The 26,209-nt window shown below is 44.7% G+C and overlaps 1 protein-coding gene across 3 annotated transcripts in view; it reads left to right on the top strand.

Moving 5' to 3' along the window:
• Nucleotides 1-25,598, top strand: part of ANXA2 (annexin A2) — a 32,878-nt gene extending 7,280 nt beyond the window's left edge. For 2 of the 3 annotated variants that reach the window (XM_083712848.1, XM_083712849.1), the window contains exons 2-13: nt 5,672-5,731; nt 7,722-7,821; nt 11,925-12,019; nt 13,357-13,470; nt 18,122-18,212; nt 19,931-20,010; nt 21,298-21,357; nt 21,876-21,969; nt 22,959-23,054; nt 23,667-23,725; nt 24,413-24,535; nt 25,154-25,598. In XM_083712848.1, the coding sequence (XP_083568974.1) occupies nt 5,684-5,731; nt 7,722-7,821; nt 11,925-12,019; nt 13,357-13,470; nt 18,122-18,212; nt 19,931-20,010; nt 21,298-21,357; nt 21,876-21,969; nt 22,959-23,054; nt 23,667-23,725; nt 24,413-24,535; nt 25,154-25,213 (1,020 nt within the window). In that variant the 5' untranslated portion in view covers nt 5,672-5,683 and the 3' untranslated portion in view covers nt 25,214-25,598. Of the gene's footprint in view, nt 1-5,671; nt 5,732-7,721; nt 7,822-11,924; nt 12,059-13,356; nt 13,471-18,121; nt 18,213-19,930; nt 20,011-21,297; nt 21,358-21,875; nt 21,970-22,958; nt 23,055-23,666; nt 23,726-24,412; nt 24,536-25,153 lie in introns of all 3 variants that reach the window. The other variant, XM_083712847.1, reaches the window with a different exon arrangement.
• The last annotated feature ends 611 nt before the right edge of the window (nt 25,599-26,209 follow it).

Here is a 26,209-nt window from a genome sequence, read left to right as displayed (position 1 = left end):
TCTTCACTGCACTCATGAGGACTAGAGGCCTCCTGCCGCAGTTGAAAATGCAAGAGTCTGCAGCAGCTCCCAGATCCTGTGTAGTTGGCAGTCCACAGTTCACAGCATAGTCACGCAGTTCAAGATCTGTGACCTCATTTATCTTTTAACAAACTCATCTTTGCAGAATTCCCATCTTCCTGCTCTCTCTCTCTCTGTCCTCCTCCCCCATGACTGGGCTGCAATAACGTTTCTCTGATTGGCCTCCATTTACTACAGTGTTATGTGGCAACTCAGCCGACATTCCAAGGGCGTGTCGGCTGAATCACTGGACTTGGTTCTCCCTCTGCCCTGCCTTTTTCTGCCTTGTCTCAACAAGCCTGCTTGGCTGTGGTTTTCATTCAGTTTTGTAACTGAAGCTCTTTTAAAAATCAGTTGGTGCTCTGGCCGAGGCTATTTTTATTGCAATGACTTTCAACTCTTGGTGTAACTGCTAGGCTAGGGCAGACAGTGGCATTTCCTTTAAATTATTATTATTATTATTATTATTATTATTATTATTATTATTATTATTAAAATGATGTAAGTTTAAGTGTGTCTCTCTGTGTGTGCCAGTGTGGTGCAGCGGTTAGCAGACACTCCAAGTGTCCTTATTTTCCAGGGACAGTCCCAGATTTACAGATGTCATCCCGGTTTCTGATTTGATCTCAGAATGTCCCACTTTTCCTTAGGACATGACTATTTTCATGGGGAAAATGTTGTGGGGGATGGAGTTTTGTGACCGCGAAGCCAAGGAGATGATTAACTATATCATCTTTAGTAGGCATCTGAAGGCAGTCCTGTAGAGGGAAGTTTTTTTAATGTTTTATTATGTTTTTATATATGTTGGAAGCCTCACGGAGTGGCTGGGGCAACCCAGTCAGATGGGTGGGGTAGAAATAATAAAATGATGGTGATGGAATAGGACATCCCTATTTTCATCAGAGAAATGTTGGAGGATATGGGTTAGAGTTTTGGATTAGGACCTGGGAGAGACCTGGATTCCAATCTGGACTTTGCCATGAAGTTCACCTGCCTCTAAACCTGATCCTACCTCAAAGGATTGTTGTGAGGATAACAATGCCCAAGGGAGGGAGGGACGGAGGGCCATGTGGGCCACCTTGAGCTCCTTGAAGAAAAAGGTGGAATCAGGGCCGTAGCTCCTCTGGAGGGGAAGAGGTGGAGGCTGCATACGGCGCCTCCCAGCTCAGCTGGCCACTTTGTGCCGCGGTGGCCACAGCAGACGGAGGCTCTGGGCGCAGCACTGCTTTGGCGTGGCATGGTGGAGGCGGGCGAGGGCAGCGAGCTAATGCTGGGAGGCGCTGTGTCCAGCCTCTGCCTCTTTCCTGGCGCCCTCCAGAACTTGGCGCCCTGGTGCCCCATGCCAATAGCCTCTATGGGTAAGGTGCCCCTGGGTGGGATACAGATGCAATAAATATATGCAGGGCTTTTTTTAAATGCGGAATTTGGCAGAACTCAGTTCTGGCACCTCCCAGGTGGGCGCCATTGCCATGATTAGAGAACGAGGGAGGCATTCCTCGTGCGTTCCAGCGCCTCCTTTTCTAGAAAAAATCACAGTAAATATATGAATATATGAATGGTACCTTATAGCTTGATAAGCTTTGATTAATGAGTGGAACACTGGGGGTATCAAATGTATCCGGACACCATAGCTGGGGGTGGGGGGGGGCGCTCTGCATTACTTAGGTGGTTTTTAAAGGAGATTGGGGAGAGTCAGAGGAAGGTGGATCCCAAAAGGCCTTGGAAGCACAACTATTTATTTGAATTCCTTTAAAGCCACACCCTTTTTCCATTCTGGAGCACAGTGACTTAATGGGAAGACAACATTAAAGCAATAATACAGTACAAAGAGTATCGTAGAGTCACAAGACGGCAATAAAATGGCTGAGATTAAAATACTGATGGGACCACAACCCAGCAGCAGTCTGCTCTGTAACCCAAATGCCTGGATTAATGGGAATGTCTTCAGCCTTAAAAGTTTTTTTTATTGGTTGGGGCATGCATTTAAAGCACACCCAATGCACATATAAATTACATTACTTTCCCCAAAGAACCCTGGGAGCTATAGTTTGTTAGGGGGGCTGAGAATTACATGTTTTGCTTGGAGAACGGTGTTGCAAAATTCGGAGGCCTGAGATTTTGGAGATTGCTGTTGTTTCCCTTGCCTTATTGCTTCAGGGACTTGGAATTAGATCAGCTCTTCTAGGTCAGTGTTTCCCAACCTTGTGCCTCCAGCTGTTTTTGAACTACAACTCCCATCATCCCTGACTAGCAAGACCAGTGGCAAGGGATGATGGGAATTGTAGTCCAAAAACAGCTGGAGGCACAAGGTTGGGAAACACTGTTCTAGGTTGTTCTGAGGGTGGGGATGTGGTGGTGGTTGGGGAAACCATGGGGTGGACTGGATGACCTTCTGGTAGGGAGCTGTTCAGCGCCACTCACTTTCATGGCTGTGTGTTTCTACCAGGAAGGAAGCTGCCTATTGTCCACCTACACCCACACAAACACACCCACACACCCTGCTGTAACTGTTGCACCTTCATAGGGTCACACAACAGATTCTCTCTCTCTCTCTCTCTCTCTCTCTCTCTCTCTCTCTCTCTCACACACACACACACACACACACACACAGCCAGTCCTCAGTATATTTGAAAAGTGAGCACAGCTGCTGCACACAGTGTACCATTGTCAGATGCTGTTTGGCAGCTGAAATATTTGTCTAACCTAAGGAATTTGGGAGTTCTGTTCTCATGCCTGATTTCCAGGAATGCAATGGTGGGGCTTGAATTCTTCTCTGCAACACCTTTTCTACAACAGCTGCCCCTCCTTCCCAGATTTTTGAGCTCCTCCCAGCCCAATAGAGCTATTTGGCTTGCAAAGGCATTGAAGATACAGGGAGTTAAAAAAAACTTGTTGGAAGAGAAGAAAGCAGGTTAAAATCAACACATTTCCCCCCTGACTAGCTGCTTTGGCCTTTTCAACACCTTTGTTATTTCAAGTTGCCAGCCTTTGTACTTCTTGGTTTTTTGTCTTTTTTTTTTTAAAGACTCTTCCAAATCTTCAAGTTACTAGTCCACAAATGCTTTTCTGCCCTGCCTGCCTACCTGCCTGCCTGCTACTCATTTGTTGTCTAGGTTCTAATACTAACAAAGATTCTAAAGTTTTGTTTCCTGTTGAGTCTACCTGTTGACAGCCCCCAAAGTGGCTACTGTAAAACTGAAATAGTGCAATTAGTGCAGTAATTCCAGAACAGTGCTATGAGAGACCTACTACTTTACTGCAATAAGTAAATTGAATTACTGTAAATATTGCTATGAGTCTAAAGTATGAATAAAAAAGAATGCCTTTAAGAGGCACTTCCACAGTATTTCCTGTTATTGGCCATCACTTGCAGGGGACAGAGCAAGGCTCTGTGTCAGGGGAAATTTAAATTACCCAGTCACTCCTGATGCAAAGTTAGAGTGGAATTACTCGTTGGAGGAGGATTCTTGTTGCATCTCTGTGTAATATGCTGCTCTCAGCTGGACTCCATCCACTGAAGGCGCACAAACCCAGACAGTGTTGAACCATAAGAGATGGGGTCCTTACCCCTGTTGTTTCCAATAGTCAAGCTCCTTGGGGCAGGAGTGTGTTTCCAGTTTTAATCCGGAATGTGGTCTGTGTTTCTGTGTGTCATTTAACTGCTGGAAATTTTTGGAAACTTCCTTAAGATCAGTTTTGGTATTTTGGCATCTGATATTTTTTTTATGTCATGTGAGTGGAGAAGCCTATATCTCGGCAGTTAGGTAGAGATGGTTTTGTTTTGTTTTTCTCCTTGACTAGGCTCAGCCTGGGACTTCAAACCAAATACACATTTTGACACTGAGGCTGCTGCATTGCTCAAGTTCTAAGAAGCAAATGGCTAGTGGCACCTGTAGACGTTCCCTATTTATGCTGGCCGAGGTCAATGGGAGCTGCAATCCAGAACCTCTGGAGGACCCTGGGAGATGGGCAGGGGTCCTCTGAACCTGGGTCACTGCCCCTTTGCACTGCCCCTTCAGGATGTGATTTGCATTCAGTTGCTTTGCCCCCTTTTCTTCTCTTTGAAAGTCTGCAGCTCCTTTTTCTTTCATGGGGCTTCAGGATGGGCGAGAGAGGAGTGGAACCAGGAGCATGTGAGTTTGGGCATTGGTCAAGCCTGTTCCTTGGCCAGGACTCCTTCCCACATTTCACTCGCTGCCACACCCTCAAGCTGCCTTCTTCTCTTTGCCAGCTTTGTTAGCTGTTCCCTTGGTTGGGAGCACTTTATTTATTTGCAAAAAGCCTTAATGGCGTTCTGACGTTAATCCCTGCATGACAGCCCTTTCTTCGTTTAATTCATACTTCACAGCCTGAAAGCCATTTATGCAACTAGCCTTAACTTACCAGAATAAAAGGAAATATATGATCCACTTTGCCTTTCCTGTTTTTAAGCATTCAGTTTCATTCAGAAGATCCCACCCTTCTTGTATGTCAGGGCTCTCTCTGCATCTCCTCAGGAGGAGGCCACCCACTTGCAGGAGCAGCAAATGAATTGTGATTTTGATAAAATACATATTTTTATTTAATGGGCAATTCTAGAAAATAAAATTTTTAAAATGGTAACTGTAGCCCCAGTTGGGCTCCCTAATCGTAGATTGTAGCGTTGGAATGAGTCCCAACTCCTGCAACACTGGAATCATAGCTAAATAACCTGGACAGATGGCCATCCAGCTTCTGTTTAATAACCCCCGTGAAGGAGAGTCCACCACCTTCCGAGGTAGTCTTTTCCACTGTTGAACAGCTCTTACAGTTATAAAGTTCTTCCTATGGTTCACTCATAATCTCCTTTTTTGGCATTTGAATCCATTGGTTCAGGTTCCTGCTTTCTGGAGCAGCAGAAAACAAGCTTGCTCCATCTTCCAGCCTTTGAGATATTAGAAGATGGCTATCAGATCCCCTCTCAGTCTTCTTCAGGCTAAACTCCCCCAACTCCCTCAACATTTCCTCCTAAGGCTTGGTTTCCAGGTAGCTTATCTTGGTCATCCTCCTCTGCACATATTTCAAACCCTAATAAATGGAGGCATTGCAGTGTGCAAGAAGGGAGGACTTGACAGTTTCTTCTGTGCTGCAGTCGGCTGTTGGTGATGTAGTGGTTTGGGTGTGGATCATCCAATACATGTGGAAAGCACCTGGTTGGCAAAATTAAATGAAATAAAGAGCATGAAAATCTTGCAAATGGGAGGAAATTTCCCATTGACATTCTTTGCTGGGATTTTTGGGGAATTGAAAGGTATTGAAAGAAGATTAGGGTGATGTTACAAATATCCTTCCTTCACTGCTGTCTAAAACATGTTTTCTTTTGCAGACTGACACCCTGTTGAAATGTTGCAGCTGCATACCCACTATGCCTTTAAAACACACCTGAACCACATTCTTTCCCTCAAAGAATTCAGGGCACTGTAGTTTCCCCTCACAGAATTGCAGTTCTTAGAAACAATTAACAAACTACAGTGCCCAGAATCCTATGTGAGAAAGAATGGCTTTTGAATGTGCCTTAAAGGTAAAGTGTGTACTCGGCCTCATGCTTCTATGCTCAAGCAGATTGACTTGAACTCTTCTTACTTTCTTCCAGCCTTCTCTCAAGATGTCAACGGTCCACGAAATCTTATCCAAGCTCACCCTTGAGGGAGATGTAAGTATTGCTCCATTTACTCCCCCCGCTTCCCCCTGGCCCATCCCGACTTCAAACACATCTGTGTGCATGTGGTGTATTTATTGGGGAAGGCCTCTTTTGAATGGCACTCGAAAGTTCAAGCCGTGCATCTCTCAGGCAGCAAGTGTTGTGAAAGTCCCCTCTGGATACGCTGGAGGTGTACGCTGGGGGCAGTGGACCAGTGGCTTCCATGTGCTCAGTGGGCAGTGCCGTGTGCTCAGAAATGCAGACATTCCCCTGGACTGAGAATAGGCTCTTTCGAAAGTTGTTGGTTTTTACACTTGCACAGAATAAACTTTGAGGTGCAAGAGTGTGCACCACTGTTTCTAACTCAGGGCGGGGGAGGGAGGTGGGGGTGCTTTGGTGTCCAGAGGTTTGGGAAATGCTCTTTAAAGAAATGTCCTCAGGCAGTCTCCTGAGTGAGTCACACCAGATCTGTTATTCCAGTGGGACCTGCCTGGCGGTGGGTGTGCAGCTACCGGATCCCTTGAACTGTAGGGGGAACAGATTGAGTTGAGGCCCTTCTGCAGGCCAGGCATCTATCTGCTCCACGGCTGAGCTACGAAACCCATCCCAGACGTGTTCGATGATAAGCCAGCAAAAGAATGTGCTTTTATTCTGAGTGTTCTCAGCTTCTCCATGGTGCAATTAAACTTTTCCACTCACTGCTTTTCTTGGCATCAGAAAGGAGCAGAATCTTCTGGAAAATCTGTCTATGGTGCACATAGGCCAGCAAAAGGCCAGCTTCCACCTTGGCTGAGAGAGGTGGGAATAGCCAAGAGGTGGTAGTTCAGTAAAAAAAAAGGGGGGGAGTGTTTACACCCTCCACCTGGAGTCTTACATTTTTAAAGGAGAGTCTTACATTTTTAAAGGCTGTGCTTGAATAACCTGTTTCACAAGCCTTGCTGGAGAGGAGGAATTATGGGTGGCAATTCTGTGTTTGGAGGTTGCTATTGATTGATTGTGGATACTGTCCTTCATCCGTAGTTCTTGGTGGTTCACAACACAAAAGCACAAAATACCTAATACGAACAAGAACAACCCCGCTTTCCTTTCACCCCATCTGATCATTGGCCCTTTTAGCTGCAATACTCACAGGTGCTTTTTCCCTGGAGCAAAGCTTACAAAAGGAAAGGAACCTTGCCTCAGGGATCTTGGGGTGATGGCAGTTTCCTATTTTTGTGTTGCAATACCTCATATTTTGTGCCATTCCTGGCAGTGAAGCAAGTGGAAAAGAACATGGCTCACCTCTTGCAGGTCTTGCTGGCCTCATTGCACCGTTTCTGTTTTTGACTTTTAAAGAAGCAGAATTTATTTATTGCATGCATTTGTACACAGCTTTCTGATTTTTTAAAAATGTGGCCCACAGATAACAACTATTTGGAATTCAGTTACCTTTAAGCTGCACATGAGACTATCACAGTACTCAAGGACAATATCCTGGTATTGATAATTAAAACATATATTTTTATTTAAATGTTCCTTCTCTCCCAACACCAATGAGAACAAGTTTTTTTTCAGGGGATGTGAATGAAACAACTCAAACTTGTCCTTGTATGTGTATGTTTAATTTTTAGTTTTCATTTGGGCTTTTGTTGTTGTTTTAGTGTGTTGTTGAAGTGGGTGGTCTTATTTAAACAAATAGAAAGTTTTTTGCTTTTTTTAAAGACCCATAAGACAGCTCACAGGCAAAGTTCTTCTACATCAGGGATGAGGAGACTGACTCCTATCACCACCGCCATCTGCTTTCTGGGGCTGATGGGAGTTGGAGTCCAGGAAGGCCTGGTCCTGTCTTTGTTTTATGCATTGGGTCTGTTCTGTGAGATAAGAAAGTAGCCCTGTCAGGTGAGAAGACGGTGCCATTTCCCCCATGGATGTTAGGCTGGCTTTCCTCTTGCAAGAACAGAGCTGCTGATTTAATGGAGCCAGTATGGAAGCTCATTCCCCCCTCTCCTCTTCTCTCCCACAGCATGCTCTCCCTCCAAGCGCCTACGCCACAGTCAAGGCATATGGGAACTTTGATGCGGATCGCGATGCTGCAGCCCTCGAAACCGCAATCAAGACCAAAGGTAGGGCCGGGCAGGGGAGACCCTCTATCTTGCATTGGCAGCTGCCATGTCCTTGACTTGCCACCGTCAAACATAACTTTATGAGAGAGAAGTGTTGATGGAGTAAATCAAAGAGAGCACACCTGCTGTTTTTGCTCTGGGGCTTTGTATGTACCATGCATCTGTCAAGCACTCTGAGATGCCTGAAATTTCGTTTTTAAAAATAAAGAACATGCTTCTGGCCCTCAGTGTGGTGGGGGAGGAAAAATACTCTTTGGACCCCACAGCCCTAATCTTTATCTTTTTTCCTTCTCCTATTCCTTGCTTCAGGTTCATTATATTTTTTAGTGAAAGAGGAGAAAGTCTACAAACCTCCCTTGTTATTCTTTTTTTGTTAGATCAAGGCGTTTGCTGTGGCATGCCCCTGGGCGTGGCAAGTGTAAGTTGCCCTTTTGCATGTGAGATGTCAAATGGAAACATCTCCCATGTGAACCTTTTGATATAAAAGATAATTGGCCACGCAAGCAGCCACAAAGGCGAGGCTCTGTTCCTCCCTGCTGGAGGAGGCTCCACCTGAAGGAGGAGGAGGGGGGGAGGGCAAACCATCACTTTACAGGAAGTTGGCTAGTAGTTCATCTCACACCTATGTCCCAAAAGGATGCTACAGCTCACAGCTACAGCTACAGGAGCTCTCCTCTTTGGAACTTCCCCTTTGCAGGCCAGCTTCATGCCTCAGCTTCATGCCTTCTGTTAGGCTGTGGGCCTGCGCAGTAATTCTCACTAGTTACTAACCGCATGGCTGTGCTCTGCCGCCACAGTTGGAGAAAGCAGTGCATCCAAATACCAGTCTCTGGAAGCCACAGGGAGGCAAGAGTGCCTTTGTGCTTGAATCCTGTTGTGGGTTTCCCACTGTAAGATCACGGCGCTGATCTTGGCCTGATCTAGCAGGAATCTTCTTACCCTGAAGCCACAATGGACCACAGAGTAGCAAAGCAAGGCACATCTGTTAGCCAGTGGACAAAAGTGTCTTTTCTGCTTGCCAGATTGATCAGAGCACTGCAATAGGAGATTAAGAACTCCCTCCTTCCCTTAAGACTGAAAAAGAAGAACTCTGAGCTCTATTCTTCACTGAACAGCTCACTGCCCCTCCCCTGTCTCAGCAGCTATGAGTCAGCATCTTGCTTCTGATATCCTCTTACCCTGAAATGCAAAGGGATTTTTCCAACCCTCACCTCCTGCTCCACATAAGCCAGAAGAATGAACAGCCTGTCCCACTATCTTTGCAGACTTTGGAAGTGGCACAATTCTGCATTCTTCCTTGGGGAGAGTGACTTTTCCTGTCCACCTGCTCTGCACTCCTCCTTAACTGCTCTTTGTCAGTACTAAGCTGGGTCTCCCTGTCTGTGGTTTGGACATGGTTGAAACTGGAAAAAGTGCCCAGCATGATGCAGGTCCATGAATGAATGAGAGGATCTATATAGATATACACTGGGGCAGTGAAGAGTCTTCGGTGCACACAGGCATCTAACTACACTTGATGACCAGCAGTAGAACATGAGAAGGGATTCAGTTGCACCCTATCCTTTTGATGGCAGGCTCAAGCGTTTTTTTTTACTGAAAATTACTTGGGCAGTTTAAATTGTCTAAGCTTTAGCCTGCATAAAGCTTTTAAATTGTTGTCTGTTATAATTTTTATTATGCCTTGCATAAATTTATTTTTTTGTAGCTCATTGCCCTGGAATTGGATGAAGGGTGGTATCTAAACTGTGTTAGTTAGCCATGTGATGGTGTATTCATTCAGAGATCATCTTTTGCAGTCCATTCCAATCTGTCTCTTTGTAGCAGTGTATGTGGGTACTTCTGTTTTCTAAGGCATCAGCATTTGATCAATAAAAACCACCACCACCACTGACTTTAAAAAATGCCCCCAGTTTAAAATGGGGAGTAAACATTTAAAATACTTTTAATACAAGCACTTATGAAAGCTTCAGGTGCCCAGAGGCTTCCTCTTTTTCTCTTGCCCAGCAGGGAAGCAGCACCTGCTATGGCTCATATATCAGTAAACTAAAAACAGAGGTTATTGAGTTGTTGTTTTTTAACCCTCCTATTTAAATGTAATTGAGCTAATGACCATATGAGTTTTAGTTGATTTATCAGCTCAGGTTTCTTTAACTGGATGGCAGTTCTTCTCCATGTGCAACAGCCTTCTCAGGAGTTTAGGCTGAGAGTTTGTGGCTAGCTGAACCCACCCTACAAAGGGTTGCTCTGGCTGAAATCCAGTATTAGTCATCACTTTGTGTCTCTCATGCTTATTTCTACTGCACCCCTCAAATGCTCTGTGAGTCATCTTTTTCTTCAGTGATTCATATATTCTGCCATTTGTGTGAAATGTCCCTGCAAGAACAGGCGGATCCTCTGAGCACCCCCTGACCACAGCCCCGCATGGACTGAAATCCAACACCAGGAAATGCCAGCACATCAGTAAAGCCTGGCCCAAGATATTTGCTGCCACAAGCAGCAAAGCCTAAATAACATCCTTCCTTCACAAGTTAACGTTTGACGTAAGACCCTCTGAAATGAATGGGAGCCACCAAACTGCATGGTAGTAGTCTTTCCGTAGATTGCGGGGATACTTTTGACTTAAAAAAAAAAAAAAAGGTTTTCTAGACCTCGACAGTGGAAGCAGCCATTTAGGAAGACTGAGGTGGTGCCTCACACAACTTCTGTTCCTTCCAGGGGGCTTCTGCAGTACAGTGGTACCTCACTTTATGAACTTAATCCGTTCCGGAAGTGCGTTCCTAAACCAAAGCGTTCTTAAACCAAAGCGTGCTTTCCCATAGCAGCGGGGGAGTCAATTTACAAAGGGAACACACTCAACAGGAAGTAAAACATGTTGTTATTCCAAGGCACAGTTCACAAACCAAAACACCTACTTCTGGGTTTGCAGCATTCTTAATTCAAATTGTTCATAAACTAAGCTGTTCTTAAACCAAGGTACCACTGTACAGCGATTCTTCCTGTTGGACGGTGTTCCATGGCTCCATATTTGTTTCCCACTGGGCCACCTTTAATGGCACTCCCCTCTCACCTTGCCTCAAGGGAGGGCCACCTCTGTATCTGGAACATTAGGTAAAGTGTCCGTGGTGTGTGCTAGGGGATGTACACACACGTGGACATGATATGGTCCATGGACAATTTGCCTGAAGCCAGTTGCTAACCTTGTATCCTCCCACTACAGTTCCCATTGATTGACTGAGTTTGCTTATATGCTGCTTTCCCAAAAGGAGTTGTGCTCAAGGCAGCTTACAGCAGCCATTCAAATCATTAGAACAAAGAACACTGGAAATACAAATATACAAAATACAGAACGTGTCAGTAAATTCAAAATAAGAAAAACCAACAATTTAGCAAACAAAGCACAAATTTAATGTTACAAAACCAAACCAATCCCAATCTAGGCTTAAGTACATAAATAAAAAGCAAAAATGAAAAATTGAAATGTTTGTCCCAGCCAGCATCTAGTGGAATGCTCTTTGAAGACAGTGTGTAACCACTAGTGGTTAGTGTCTTAGACTACGGAGACCCAAGTTCAGATCTCTGCTCAGCCACAAAGCTCATTGGGTAAGCTTGGGCCAGCTGCTTTTTTCTCAAACTAATCAACCACACAGGGTCAATCTGAGGAGTAAAGAAAAAAGGTTGGAGAACTTTTATATGTGCTGTCTGAGCTTTATAGATAAAGTGCAAACAGCCTTAAAGTTTTATTACTTTCAAGTGGTATATAAATTTTGTGAAACAAAAATAAATGTAAAAAAATGTAATAACTTGTATCTCATTTCCATCTGTTATTATAACTGTTCTCCCTGTTTTATACACGTTATAAAATGAAATTTTTAGAAATGCAAAAAGAAGAAAATATTCAGTGAAGAGTGGGCTATAAATATTGCAAATCAATCAATGTGCATTGTTGCGCTTTTTTTGTAATCTTCTGAAAGTTTTTAGGATTGGGACACTGTTTTTGAAAACCCAGCTAGCCCCGGGTTTGCCTTTTAAATCTTTGCAGAAACTACAACATCCAGACCACTTGCCAATGACCTGTTTGCTCCCCCTTCTCTCTCCCTATGCAGGTGTAGATGAAGTGACAATTGTCAACATCCTGACCAACCGCAGCAATGAGCAGCGTCAGGACATCGCCTTCGCTTACCAGAGGAGAACTAAGAAGGTACTGAAGGAGGCCAAAAGCTACACTATACTGCGAGAGGTAGACCTCTCCTTCTCCCATCAACTTGTCAGATCCCCTTTTAAGGACCTCTGAGCCAGCGGCCATCACCATACCTTGTAGCAATGAATTCTGTAAGCCACAATTTGGATGAGCTTGCCCAAAACAGTGACCTAAAAATACTGTCCAATGAGTAAAAGTAGATAGAATTTGAGTTTCCTTTTAAACGTGGTTTGGTGTGTTGTCACACAGAACTGAGCCCCACAGAAGATATCACTAAAATAGTGGTGTTAGTTCATTCTCTCTGAGAACTGCTGTGTCCTGACTCAGTAGCTCATAAGAAGAGCCTGGCTGCTGGATCAGACCAAGAGGCCCATCTGCTCTGTCGTTCTGTTCCTGCAGCGATTAACCTGATGCCCACAGGAAGCCCACAAGCACCTCCCTCCCAATGTTGCCCTGTGGCGACTGGTATCCAGTGGCTACTGCCTCCGGTACTGGAGAGCCTACAGCTGTCATGGCTTGTGGCCACTGTAGGGCTGTTGTACATTTCAGTGAAAGACTTGCATGGGAGAACTTGGTTTCAGCTACATATAGAAAACGATCGTTTTCACTTTCACAGTTGTTAGCTGGTCTCTCGTGTTCCATCCTGGCTTTCCGCAATCGGAGCCAAACCTCCAATTAAGCAGAGTGCCTAAATGCCAAAGGATTCTAAGAGACAGTGTCAACAGGCAACCATCCAATTCCTCAGTGGAAAAATATGAGTCAGGAGTAGAGGGAAAGGAAATGGATAGGAGATTACTTTTCCTGGATGAGTTTCCTGGGGAAGAAATGTTTCCACTGGGTTTTCTTCACGACATTGCAAATGGCAAGTCAGTTAATGTTCTTTGGGATCAAGAAGGTTGTCCTGTTTGTTTTGAAGGCTGGGGATCTACACTTTATGAGAGAGAGAAAAGAGAGGGAAATGTCCCACCACTTAAATCGTCTTTGCCCCCCACAGAATCTTTTGTCTCCTTTAAATCTGTCCATTGCGTGCGGAATGAACACTTTCCTACTAGGTTTATGAGTGTGAATTTAGTTTGTGTGCTCAAAATTACATGTTCTCTTGCTTTTTTTTTAACACAAAACTTGTTTACCTTCTTGGATGGTAGAATATAACAAGGTATTGGGTTGTCATTTACCTTTAAATAGAAAGATTTTGATCACTTCCAAAAGACCACTGTGTCTCCCCTGCAAATCAGTAGGGAAAAACAACAGATTTAAAGACTTCAGTCACTCAGAGGAGCAAGCACCCAGATATCTGAAATAGGTACTAACTTTGTGACCCTCTTTCCCGTCTTCAGGAGCTCTCTGCAGCTCTGAAGTCTGCTCTGTCTGGGCACCTGGAGACTACTATCCTGGGTCTGCTGAAAACACCGGCTCAGTATGATGCTTCTGAACTGAAAGCGTCCATGAAGGTATGTGAAATGAGGAATCCCAAAAGGTTCATCTTTGATGCTTGTCTCCATCACTTGAAACCCTTCTCAATCTCTCAGCTCTCACTGTCTAAGAAAACCTTCCTTTATTGAAGGGACCACAAGGATAATCTAGTCCAACCCCCTTCACAATGCAGGAATCTTTTGCCCAACGTGGGGCTTGAATCCACAACCCTAAGATCAAGATCACTCAGCTCAGGATGCTGTCCACGTTTCAGCACCTAGATTGCCCATGTAACTCAGATCACTGTATGCTGTCGACACTGAACAGGACCCACAACAGTGAGCGTTGGAGTTGCTGTTAAAATTAGTGTTTGAAATATTAGTATTTGTTCATCATGTTTATATCCCGCCTTCCCCCAAGGAGCTCAACGGGGCACATGTGGTTTTCTTCTTCCCCACTTTATCCTCACAAGAACCCTGCAAGGTGGGTTAGACTTGAGAGAGATTTGTGACATTCACAGCCGAGCGGGGATTTGAACCCTGCTCTCCCAGGTCCTAGTCCAACACTCTAACCGCTACAGCATGCTGACTCTTTAAAGATCTGTTGTTTCCCCACCACCACTCAGCTGCCAATGCCAGTAGGGAGGGGGGAGTGAGATTTTGGTCCCCACCTAATTCTCAGCTTCCAAACTAGGAACTGAACTGACATGTTTCAAAATTCGCACTTCTCCTAATTTTGTGATGCTGTTCTCCAACGCAAAAATGTGTATGTTTGGGGAAAGTGTGTATTAGTGAAGGTGACATGCAAAAACAGATTATGCCAGGGGAAATGACTTGCAAAAAGCCTGCGTATTGCACAAAATTTTTGTGCATTTTTTTTTAAATCTCAAAACTGATGCAGAAATGGGCCAAACTGACTTTAAACTTGGGGAAAATGAGAAACTGAAATGGAAGGGATTCCATTACCGCCCCTCACTCAAGCCCATCATATCAGTTAGGCATTTTTGGTCCTGTGGGTGGTACTCAACCAAGTCCTATGCAGTGTAGACACATTGAAATTCATAGGCATGACAAATGTAGGTTAATTGATTTCAGTGGCTCTGCTCTGAGCAGAACATAATTGAATGCCATCTTTTGTAAAGATCAACTCTTGAGCTCTCCAGCCTGCGATCTGTTTCGTGTAGAAGTGCTCCACTCCTCGGTCTCACGACACGGGCAGGACTTTGATTTTCCTGTCCCCTAAACTTCACCCGCACTCCTGGATTGCTTTAGTCAGTACACAGAGTTCTGCCTCCTCTTTTTCTTTATCCAATGCTGCCCTCTGCTGTCTCAGCTCAGCACTGTTGCCAAATGGAGCTTTTAACTTCTTTATTAACAGTTTGCCACACTGTTTTCTGCCGTAGCCAGCTGTGCCTCAAAGCTTTGTTCAAATGCTTCCTAGCCCTTTTTCTACACATTTATCACGACTGGCACTTCTCTTTATGTTGTGGAGCAACCACTGCACATCCTTCTCCTGTGTCTGGGACAAGGTTTTAGGAAAGTCGACCCCCCATTTTATCCTCACGACAGCCTTGCAAAGTCGGGCAGATTGGGAGATACTGACAGGCCCCTGACCACCCAGCGATTTGAATCTGGGCCTCCTTGTTCCTCACCCAAATCACCATGTGCCACACGGACCTTCTATTTGAAAAATCTTTTCGAGTTGGACTGGAGAGCAAACAATGTAAAACATGTTTTCTGAAAAACAACCAGCCTTTGAAATCTTGGGGGCTTCCATGTCACAATTGTGGAAGCTCTTGTCCTTCCTTACAGGCTAGAAAACTCCCAGTATTTGTTTTTTGCAACACTGTCACAACATAAAATAGAAACATTGCCACCCGACCCCCCCACCTCGACCCCCTCCCCCTCTTTCCCCCTTTTCTTACTAATGTCTCAACAAATGAAACTGATTTGTAAAAATGTTACATGGGGGGGGGGAATACGAGAGAAAGATATTGCACACACTTTTGTAAATCAAAAAATATTTAATTTTTTTTTTAAAAAAGACACTGTCACAACTTTCACTACAGGGGGTTGGACTAGATGGCCCTTTTGTGTCCTTCCAACTCCACAATGCTATGATTCTCTGCATGGCATGTTGACATGAGCAAATGAACAGATCTCTGTCTCATGGAACTTACAGTTTAAACAGGGAGAACAATAGAATGGAGAACTAGCGTGTCAGGAGGAAGGCAAGGCAACAGTTTTTCTCCCCAACATCTCGTTTCCTACACGCTAGAAATATATGTGCAGGAGCATTCTGTTGTTCATGCACTACCACCAGTGGCACTACAATCCAGCAGCAGTTTGAACATGTGGCAAGCTCAGTTTCTACAAGGGATGCAGAAGGTGTGGCCGCCTTGACATTGCTGGTTTCCCAATACTCCTGAACATCGGCTGTGGCGGATGGGAGTGGGAGACCGGGAGCATTGCGAGGGGCCGCATGGACTCCCCAGTGTACGCTGCTCATCCTGGAGTTGAATTTTAAATATTTTGACACGGAAAAGTATCTTGCTCCCCATCATTTCCAAAGGGCGTTCCCCTCCCCTTTTCTATTTCATTTCTGTCTTAGTCCCTAGAGCCATGTTGCAGTAGAAAACCAAGGAAATTAAATGAGTAACATGGTTGAAAGCACTTCATTTATCAATTATGCATCTAATTCTGAAGTCAAAGGTTACGTTATTCTTGTTTTTTGTTAAAGAGGCACATAAAATAAGTCTCTTTAATTATGCTCTTTCCTTAAAAGTTCTCCAACATCCTTGCAGCCAGAGCTGCTTTATAAATGATGCCTGATGGAACTGGAACGGAACAAAAATTAACGATCTTGTTTCCAGGCCTTTGGCGGGGATTGTTTTGACTGAACTGTACCAGGGCGGGTCATTGAGTTCCCAAAGAGTTTAATTAACACCTGATCCCTTTTCATGTGGATTAGTAATTTTCTTATTGTATTAACAGCTTCATAATTGATTTACACTTTACTCCCAGTTAATTCAACTTTTAGTTCAAAGCCGTATTTTTGTATTCAGTTTTATATGTTCAGCTTGCAAGGGAGAAAAATCTGCTGATTAAATCTTGAACTTTGATCATTAAAAAAACCCCTCACACTTTGAAATTTATATTTTATAATATATGTCCCTTGAACTCACTCAGATTGTTCAAAATATATGAAATCTGAATATTGGTCTGTCGTGCAAAACGTATTTCTGTTCTTTGCTATTAGCAGGGATAATAAAATGTCTTCGTCTATTTTTAAAAGGCTCCCCTGTATATTGATTCCTGCTCCCCCCCTTCTTTTTGTGAAAACAATTTTGAGATGCAGTGTGTCTGGGCACTGTGCTTGTTATAGAGTGAAAATCTTTCCTGTTCATTTCGGCTTATAATCCCAAGTTGTAGGGGATCAATTTCAGTCTGTTACCTACAAGGATGTGGACAGGCTGCTTGGACAAGTGAAACCGACCACCTGTCTCCTCATAAAAGTGATCCCGCAATAGGCTTTGTGGGGTGGTGAATTTTTGTGAGTGAGTCTTCCCAAACCCCCTTTAAAAAGCAGTCATTAAACCACTTCTTTAAAAAACCATCATTAGACCCAGCCATTTTCGCCAATTATTACCCAATTTCAGACCTTCCATTCCTGGACAATGCGATTCAGTGGGTGGTTGCTGAACAACTCCAGGCATGTCTGGAGGATGCGAACCATCTGGCTCCCTTCCAGTCGGGATTCAGGCCCCATCATGGGACTGAAACCACCTTGGTCGCGCTGGTCAATGATCTCTGGCAGTCTAGTGACAGAGGTGAAAGCTGTTTCCTAGTTCTGCTGGATCTCTCAGCGGCCTTTGATACCATTATTCATGGTATCTTTCTGGACCGTTGGGGTGTGTGTGTTAGGAGCTGGGGCCACTGTTACACAGTAGTTCCGCTCCTTCCTCCTGGGCCATGACCAGAAAGTGGGGGGGGGGATCAGACCCCTGGCTCTCACTTGTGGGGTGTCTCGGGGTTCTGTCCTCCCCCCATGCTTTTTAACATCTATATGAAGTTGCTGGGAGAGATCATCAGGAGGTTTGGGCTTGGTGTTCACCAGTTTGTGGATGATACCCAGCTCTACCTCTCCTTTAAATTGGAACCAGTGAAGGCAGTGAATGTCCTGTGTGAGTGCTCTCCTTCAGAATTCATTTTCAGCCTTGGAATAGATTTTTGTTGGTCTGTCTGAACAGGACACAATTCTCCAGTGAAGGCAGCAAACAAGAGCAGTACTGTATTCTGAAACTGACTGTTCAAAGCAGTTTGAGTAGGATATTCTCCTCACAGGGCCCTACCTTTAGGCAGAGTGAGGCAACTGCCTCATGCAGCATATATTGGGGGCCAGTGTTCCCCTAAGCTAGCCTGCTGCCCTCAGATGCTGTGGAGAATGATATATCATGGTCGCTGTGGCAGTACCTGTCAACTGCCTCAGTCTAGCTGGCTTCTGTATGAGGAATGAGGGGAAGGTGCCATCTTGTAATTTGCCTCAGGCAGCAAAATGCCTTGGGCTGGCCCTACTCCCTCATAACATTTCTATTTTGATAACAAGCAGAAGCCACACTTTTTTTTGTTAAAATCTCATCTCACTGAGTATGTGTACCTATCAAGATGTCCATTTCCGCTTGCATTTCAGGGTCTGGGAACTGACGAAGACACGCTCATTGAGATAATCTGTTCACGGACAAACCCAGAGCTGCACGCAATCAACAGAGCCTACAGGGAAAGTAAGTTGACCAGGAGGGCTGTATGGTGTGGATCTGTCCTTAGATAAATTGCCCTCAGAATGATTTGAGGATTGACCTGATGATACCTTGATTGATGGGCCCAGCGACACCAAGCATTTTGTGGTAATAATTTGCAGCCACAGAGGTGTAGTCAGGGAGGTCCAAGTACTCAGGGCATGTGAGGCCACTGCCTTGCTGAAGCTAAGTGTGTGGTCAGTTCCTGGATGGGTGACCTCCTGGGAACCAGATGTATGCTGCCTTAGGTTCTATGACAGAAGAAATGTACGGTATAAATGTCAGAAAACAGAGCAGGGGTAACTGATTTTTTCAGGCCTAAAAGTGAGGTGTAAAATGTCCCAAAGTATTTCAATTTTCGCACCAGATGCAGTGGTAGGGAAAGAGTGCCTAATTTGCTGGGCCATTCTTAGATCTCATGAAAGTCCTTCCTTGTTTTAACGAAGCAAGAGTTAGGAGGAGGTGAGATTGTGCAAAGCTGGTGGTGGCTGCATTAATTGGCTTTTAAAATAAATATTTATGTGATGATGTTGCTTCATAATGAGTAGTGCTTGGGGCTTTTAATGTCTTAGGAAATGGGTGGGGCACAAGTGAGTTGATGAAAGTTCTGTAGGCCATTGCGTCTTTAGTTGGAAGGACTCTGAACCCCACACAGTTCTAGGTTCAGGAGGGTCCTGTGGAGATGGGGAGTCCGGGGGGTGGTGGACACAAGAAGCCACTGGAAGAGACAGAGAGGGATATGTGCTACAGAAGCATGAATATTTGATCACAGGATGCCCTCTTCAGTTCCTGAGACCTTCACAGACACTTGTGCTGGACACTTGATTTTTGTTTCATACAAAGACTGACTTCCACATAGGGCCAAATTCTGCACTGAGATCTAGGATGAAGAAAACATGTATATGGGTCTTAAGCCCAGCTTTTCCTTTTGACAACTTGGCTTGAGCTTCCAGAGGATAAGTAACTGGGACTTGCTTCTGAGTGGATCTGGACAGGATTGTTCTGCCAGTTAGAAGCAACAAAAGCAACCAAGGGTTTGGGGTCTTAGTCTTTAGGGTACCTATGAGACTTCTTGCTGTCCTTTATTTTTGGTTGAGGGTTCCTAACTTCACGCTCTTTGAAAATGAAGCACCTTGCAATGTCTCTTGCTGCCCTGCTTTCCAAGATCCTTACCATTTTTTTCACAACCAGACATCTCTGCTTAGCAAGTCTCAGTCCCTTAGAAAAAGGAAAAAGAATGATCTCTTTGAAAACAATCAGAAAACAGAAATTAAAAGTCTGGGTCAGTCATAGTGACGAACCTTTTTTGTCACTGTAAAAACAAGCCTATGTGGGCACCCAGCTTGCATGATCTGTCACAGCTTGATTCTACTTTAACAAACCACAGTTGGGACAAGCCACAGTTTCCAGAGTTCGTATGTAATGAGTTACTGTGGTTTGAAAGCAGAGGTTTTGCAGTTTATTCCTATTCTATGTGAAGGAGGGCAGGGTGAGAATTTCTTGTTTAATTTTTGAACTGTAGTTTCCTCTTTTGTCTGAACTCAGGAAACTTTTCTTCTAACTGTGGATAGCTAAAAAACTTGTTTTTGGGCTTGTTTTTGTAACAGCAAATCATGATTTTTCACTATGGCTGAACTGGGCTTCAGAAATGTTAGTAATAGAGCCTGCTTTACCAATCTTTCTTTACTTCTTTTTTTTTTTAGTGTACAAGACTGAATTGGAAAAAGACATCATCTCAGATACATCTGGCGATTTCCGCAAGTTGATGGTGGCTTTAGCCAAGGTAAGACTCTTCTGGTCCAGCTCCCTTTTTCCTCTGGTTATTTTAACTTAAGTGTTTGCTGCAAGTCATGGTAAGAACTCGATGTTTTAGTTTGGCAGCACTTGCACTTTGGAATTCCCTGCCTATTGACATCTGACAGGCACCTGCACTGTACCTTTTTCAGCACCTGCTAAAAACATTTTTGTTTAGACAAACCTGTCCAGAGTGGTGGTATTGTATGTTTTAATCTGTTTTTAGCTTATCACTGATTTTAGTTATTTTTTGAATGTTTTAAATAGATGCTTTTAAATGTCTTCATTGAAAATTGTATTGTTTTATTAACCAACCCGGACCCTGCAGTCACAATCCAAGTCCCTTCTTCATGGGCCTCCTCTCCAAGAGGTCTGGAGAGTAACAAGCTGAGAACGGGCCTTTTCTGTGGTGGCCCCCCACTTGTGGAATTATTTCCCCAGGGAGGCTTGTCTGGCACCTTCATTGCCCATCTTTAGATACCAAGCAAAAACATTCCTCTTCTCTCAGGGCTTTGGCTAATTAAACAATCTATTGCCTTTTAAACTGTGAGGAGTGTATGTGTGTTATTGTTTCAGTAACAAACAAAAACAGTAACACACATCCCACTCAGTTTAAAAGGCCGTAGATTGTTTAATTAGACAAAGGCCTGGGAGAAAAGGAATGTTTTTGCCTGGCACATAAAGATAAGTAATGTTATATATTTTTATATCGTAAACCACCCTGTGATCCTTGGAGGAAGGGCAGTGTAGAATTATTATTATTATTACAAACCGCTTTGAGGTTTTTTCTTAGAATCCAATGGCATATGAATTTCATAAAATAAATAAATGACTGTGGCCTAAATGTGTAAGGGATGCAACACAGAATTTGAAATTAGCTCTTATGGCTCTTATGGCCAGATCTTAAGGATCCACTTCACCCTTGAGAGCCAATAACCATAATGTCAACCCCCCCCCCCCCCCGCCGACCAACCACCGCTAGCATTATATTACCACAGTATGTCAGTATGTGCTCTGAGAAACAAGCTCCAGTGATCTGCAACAAATGGTACAAAAGTTGAAACACCTAAAATACAGATGCTCCCTAATGTCCACAGCTCATAACTAGATATATCAAAGGCTGTAGTCCTCATGACTGTAAAGCTGTCCCCAGTCCATAAGTCCAGGCAAGAGAGTTCGTAATATTCTGCTTACTTCTCTTCTCAATGAATCCTGGAGCAAGAAGTGTTCAGTGGTTGTATATCTGAAACAAGTGCTTGTTTTTCTTCTTTAAAAGGGAAGGAGAAATGAGGATGCTTCCGTAGTTGATTACGAGCTGATTGATCAAGATGCCAGGGTAAGTAATGCTGAATACTGACCTCTTTTCACCTTGTATGAGGGCCTGTTGAAAAGCTGCCTCCGGCCTCCCCATGTGTGCAAAGTATCAACTGTTCCACAGTATCTGAGCAGACAAATGCACTTCAACTGTACCAGCTCACAACATGCTCAGTCTGTTGCAGTGCTCATGCGCTCCAGAAGTATTTGACCTGCTGTGAGCCCTTGCTGATAGCCAGGTTATAGACCAGGCTTCCTCAACCTCAGCCCTCAAGATGTTCTTGGCCTACAACTCCCATGATCCCTAGCTAGCAGGACCAGTGGTCAGGGATGATGGGAATTGTAGTCTCAAAACATCTGGAGGGCCAAGGTTGAGGAAGCCTGTTATCGATCCAAACTTACCCAGCAATATTCTCAATACAATAAAGTGAAACTATCCGTAAGTGGGTGCTTTGGAGGAAAAGTGCCGGGAGTCTTGTAACTCTGCTGCCATGGCAGTGGCCAGGTGTCTGACACAAAACTTTTTCATCCCAACTGCAGGACTTGTATGATGCTGGTGTGAAGAGAAAGGGAACGGACGTGCCCAAGTGGATCAACATCATGACTGAAAGGAGTGTCCCCCACCTCCAGAAAGGTAACATGCAACTCCAGGCCGCTCCAGAGGTGTGGGTGGGTGAAGCCCTCACCTGTTCAGGTCTGATGATGGAGGCTCCTTTTCACTTGCTTGTGGCTTTCTCTGCTGGCCAGGTTACGACTAGAGGAGAAGCAAGGATTTGCTCCACTACTCATCTTTGGTTTCACGATTGCACCCATAGCTCAGAGGGGGAACATATGCTTTGCATACGGATTAAGAGCATACGAGAAGCCCGCTGGATCAGGCCAAAGGGGCCAATCTGGTCCAGCATCCTGTTCTCAGAGGCCAACCAGATCCCTGTAAGAAACCCCCAAGCAGGATCTGAGCTCAAGAGTCATTCTCGCCTCCTGTGGTTTCCAGCAACCAGTACAGTGGTACCTCGCGTTACATACGCTTCAGGTTACAGACTCCGCTAACCCAGAAATAGTACCTTGGGTTAAGAACTTTGCTTCAGGATCATAGCTGTCAACGTTGCCCTTTTTTAAAAGGGAAATTCCATTATTCCGAATAAGATTCCTCGCAAGAAAAGGGAAAAGCTGACAGCTATGTTCAGGATGAGAACAGAAATTGTGCTCCGGCGGCGCAGTGGCAACAGGAGCCCCCATTAGCTAAAGTGGTGCTTCAGGTTAAGAACAGTTTCAGGTTAAGAACGGACCTCCAGAACGAATTAAGTACTTAACCCGAGGTACCACTGTATTCAGAAGCATGACTGCTTCTGAAGGTAGAGGCAGAGCATGTCCATCCTGGTTTGTAGTCTTCACCTGCATGAATGGGTCCAATCTTCTTCAGTCATGGAGGCAGAGCATAGCTGTCATAGCTAGCAGCCATTTATAGCTCTATTCTCCACAAGTCCATCCAGTCCTCTCTCAATGCCATCCCAGTTGGTGGCCCTTGTTGCCTCCTGTGGGTGTGCGTTCCACAGTTTAATTCTGCGCTGCGTGACTTTCTTTTCTCCTGACCCTTCTGTTTCCATTGACTAAACTTTGCAGTGTTTGAGAGGTACAAGAGCTACAGCCCTTACGATATGCTGGAGAGCATCAAGAAGGAAGTGAAAGGAGACCTGGAAAATGCCTTCGTTAATCTTGGTGAGTACATGGATAGAGGCAAGAGGAGTTGACTATCACAAAGGACGTTGAGGAAGGTCAGGAGTTGGGTGCTTCTGGTTTGCCCTGGGCAGAGGTGTCCCTAGGGTCCCTTGTGCCCTTGGCAAGGAGCTCTATTGGTGACTCCACCCCACAAAACACCTGAGGTTGCCTGGACAGGAGGAGTGCGCCTCCTCAGGGCTGGACAGGGCGCCCGTACCACTCTCTGCCGGGAGGCTGTTCTGAGAACCCCTTTCCGTTCCCCTCCTCCAGCAGCTTTTTTAAAAAGGACTGGGAAAGGGAGGGAAGAGAAAAAATTCAGGCACTAATTCTTAAATGGTATGGGGGGGGGTTTGTGTGTATACCAGCTGGGGCTATTTTAAGGTTAGGAACCTAAGAGGAGCGTGTTCATATCCATTAGTTAAATCCATGTTGATTGGCTGACACTGCAGTGCTTAAAAACTGGATATTATTAATTGTTTAGCAAAAGAATCCTTTTGGCAGGAGGGAGCAGAAATGTGTTTGGCGGTGGGGGGGGGCTATCTACTTTTAAACTTTTAATAGTTTGATTACAGGTGTGTATTTTAACCCCATGTCCATCTTTTTTCTCCACAGTCCAGTGCATTCAGAACAAGCAGCTGTATTTTGCGGACCGATTGTACGACTCAATGAAGGTAAAATACCCAAACACAGGTCTGGGGCACAATTCACCAAAGCACCCTCCTATTATGCAATCACCATTGAGATTAATTCTGTTCACAAGCTCTCCTGCTCAGTGATCCTGTGTGCCTCCCGCTCATCTGAGGGGATTTCTCTTGGAGCCCCCCAGAGGCCTGTGTCCGCTTCCTGCACCAAATGTCCATAACATTGTTGTCATATCATTAAATCACTCCCAGAAACCATGCCTATTTTCAGTCTGGATTCTGAGATGGGTCAGGACTCAAGTGGGGCTTGATCATTCCATTTGCAACTTAAGGGTTAATTCATTTTTCATTAAGTATGGAAGTGTTGCTTAGCAACTAAGGAGGCTGAATGATCCTTGGTGAAGATGCATATGCTCTGACTGTGTAGCTGTGAGAGAATTTCTCCCTGGATGTTAAGTTGAACCTAACCCTGCTTTTAACAAGGCCTGCCCTTAAAAAAGAAAGAAAGCTCTGGTTTTCCCCTCTCCTCAAGTTATATGTTGCTTTTTTTCATTTTCCCCAGTAAAGTGTTATTAGGATTTCTTTTCTCTCTGGATTCCATCTGTGTTATTTTACTGACTGCTAACAATTCCCATCACCCAAAAAATGCATTGCAAACAATCAAGTTTGATTTAAACAGCGAAGTTTAATTGTGGAAAATAATTGGTTTTTTTTCAGGGCAAAGGAACCCGAGACAAGATCCTGATCAGGATTATGGTCTCCCGCAGTGAGGTGGACATGTTGAAAATTAAGAGTGAATTCAAGAGGAAATATGGGAAGTCCCTGTATTACTTCATCCAGGTGAGTGACCATGTTGCAGCAGATCTCCTGTCAGTCACAGCAGAGCAGACAGTATCAGATCACCCCATGGAGAGCTCAGTTGTGTTGAGCATGGGGCTGATAATGCCAAGGTTGCAGGTTTGATTCCTGTAAGGGACAACTGCATATTCCTGCCTTGCAGGGGGTTGGACTAGATGATCCTTGGGTCCCTTCCAACTCTACGATTCCATGCTGGCCGTGTGGCGTGCTTCTGCTCAGGATCCCAGCCACTCCATTTCTCCCACTCCCCATTTCTCTCCCCGCCCCAAGCCAGGCTTCTGTGACCACTGAGCATACTCAGTCTTCATTCTGCTGTTTTCGGTAATCCACCCCCACAAAACAGTTTTTCCCTTTTGTACATCGCAAGCCTTGGAATCCCTCCCCCACCCCAACTTGCTAGTATGCCCTGAAATTCTTGGCATGGTGCAAGAACACACACATGGGGAATTTTGAAAAACACAGCAGGACAATTTATGGCTGCCTGCATGGAGTGGCGCAGAATGGAAGCCTCCCTTCTTTCTTGTATCGTTTTGGGGGTTCTGATGATCCTGACAGTGAGAGTTTTGGCCTAATGTCTCTTTCCTTCTATTCCCCTTACAGCAAGACACAAAGGGCGATTACCAGCGGGCACTCCTGAACCTGTGCGGAGGAGAAGATTGAAAACTGTGATGGGAATGGAAAGAGTTCCAGCCCCGAGATATGCTCCCCCCTTTTTTTGACCCCGCTTCAGCCCTGATCTCCTTTGCAGAACTAGAGCCATTGGCACGATAGCCTTTGCTAACTCATCTTCCCTATCCTGTCTACTCCAGGCGGATGCTGTTGGTTGTTTTTGTATTATTCCCTCCCTTGGCTCAGGCTTTGCTTGGCTTTTACCCAAGTAGCTAATCTCAGCAGAAGTAATCAGGCCAAAGGAGTTAACATTCCAAAGAGAGGGAGAAGGAGAGGGAGGCAATCCTCACATGCTCAGTGGAAGATTCTGCCTCTTTTTGTGTGCAATGTTCTTGTTGGAAAGCCAAATAAAATGGAATTTTTACTTTAAGAAAAACACAGTGTGCTCTTGTGCATTCTTCCAGAGGAGGAAAGTGTCAGTTTCCTGGTGTAACAATAATTACCATGTGGGATTCAGACACTCCCCCTTCTGTGCATATTTAAAAAATTACTTCACATCCCTCCCATTTGGTGTAGCCTCCCATCTCACAGCAACAGACAGTAAGACTGTTTGACAGTGGAATGGACAACCTTGGAAGGTGGTGGAGTCTCCATCAGAAGTTTTTTGAACAGAGGTTGGATGGCCATCTGTCAGGCATTCTTCATCTGTGATTCCTGCATTGCAGGGGGTTGGACTAGATGACCCTGGGGTGTAATTTCCAACTCTGTGATTCTAAGGAACTAATCCAAACCACTCCTGCTTTGCTTTAGATGAAAGTTAATTTATGGTAGACTAGTGGGGAGTGCCGGGTGCTGCCCAGGGATTTGTAGAAACCAAAAAATACTATGTTTTTTAAATGGATGGTGAATTTATGAGTTTGGACTTGTCATGTAAATGACTGGGTAGCTCAGTTGGTTTGAGGATGGTGCTGATAATGCCAAGGTCACAGGTTCAATCCCCGTATGGGACAGCTGCATATTCCTGCATTGTAGGAGGTGGAACTAGAT

The sequence above is a fragment of the Podarcis gaigeae genome (assembly GCF_964106915.1).
Source record: "Podarcis gaigeae genome assembly, chromosome: 14".
Classification (NCBI taxonomy): Eukaryota; Metazoa; Chordata; class Lepidosauria; order Squamata; family Lacertidae; genus Podarcis; species Podarcis gaigeae.
The sequence above is the reverse complement of the archived record's forward strand: the minus strand, read 5'-3'. Positions and strand labels throughout refer to the sequence as shown.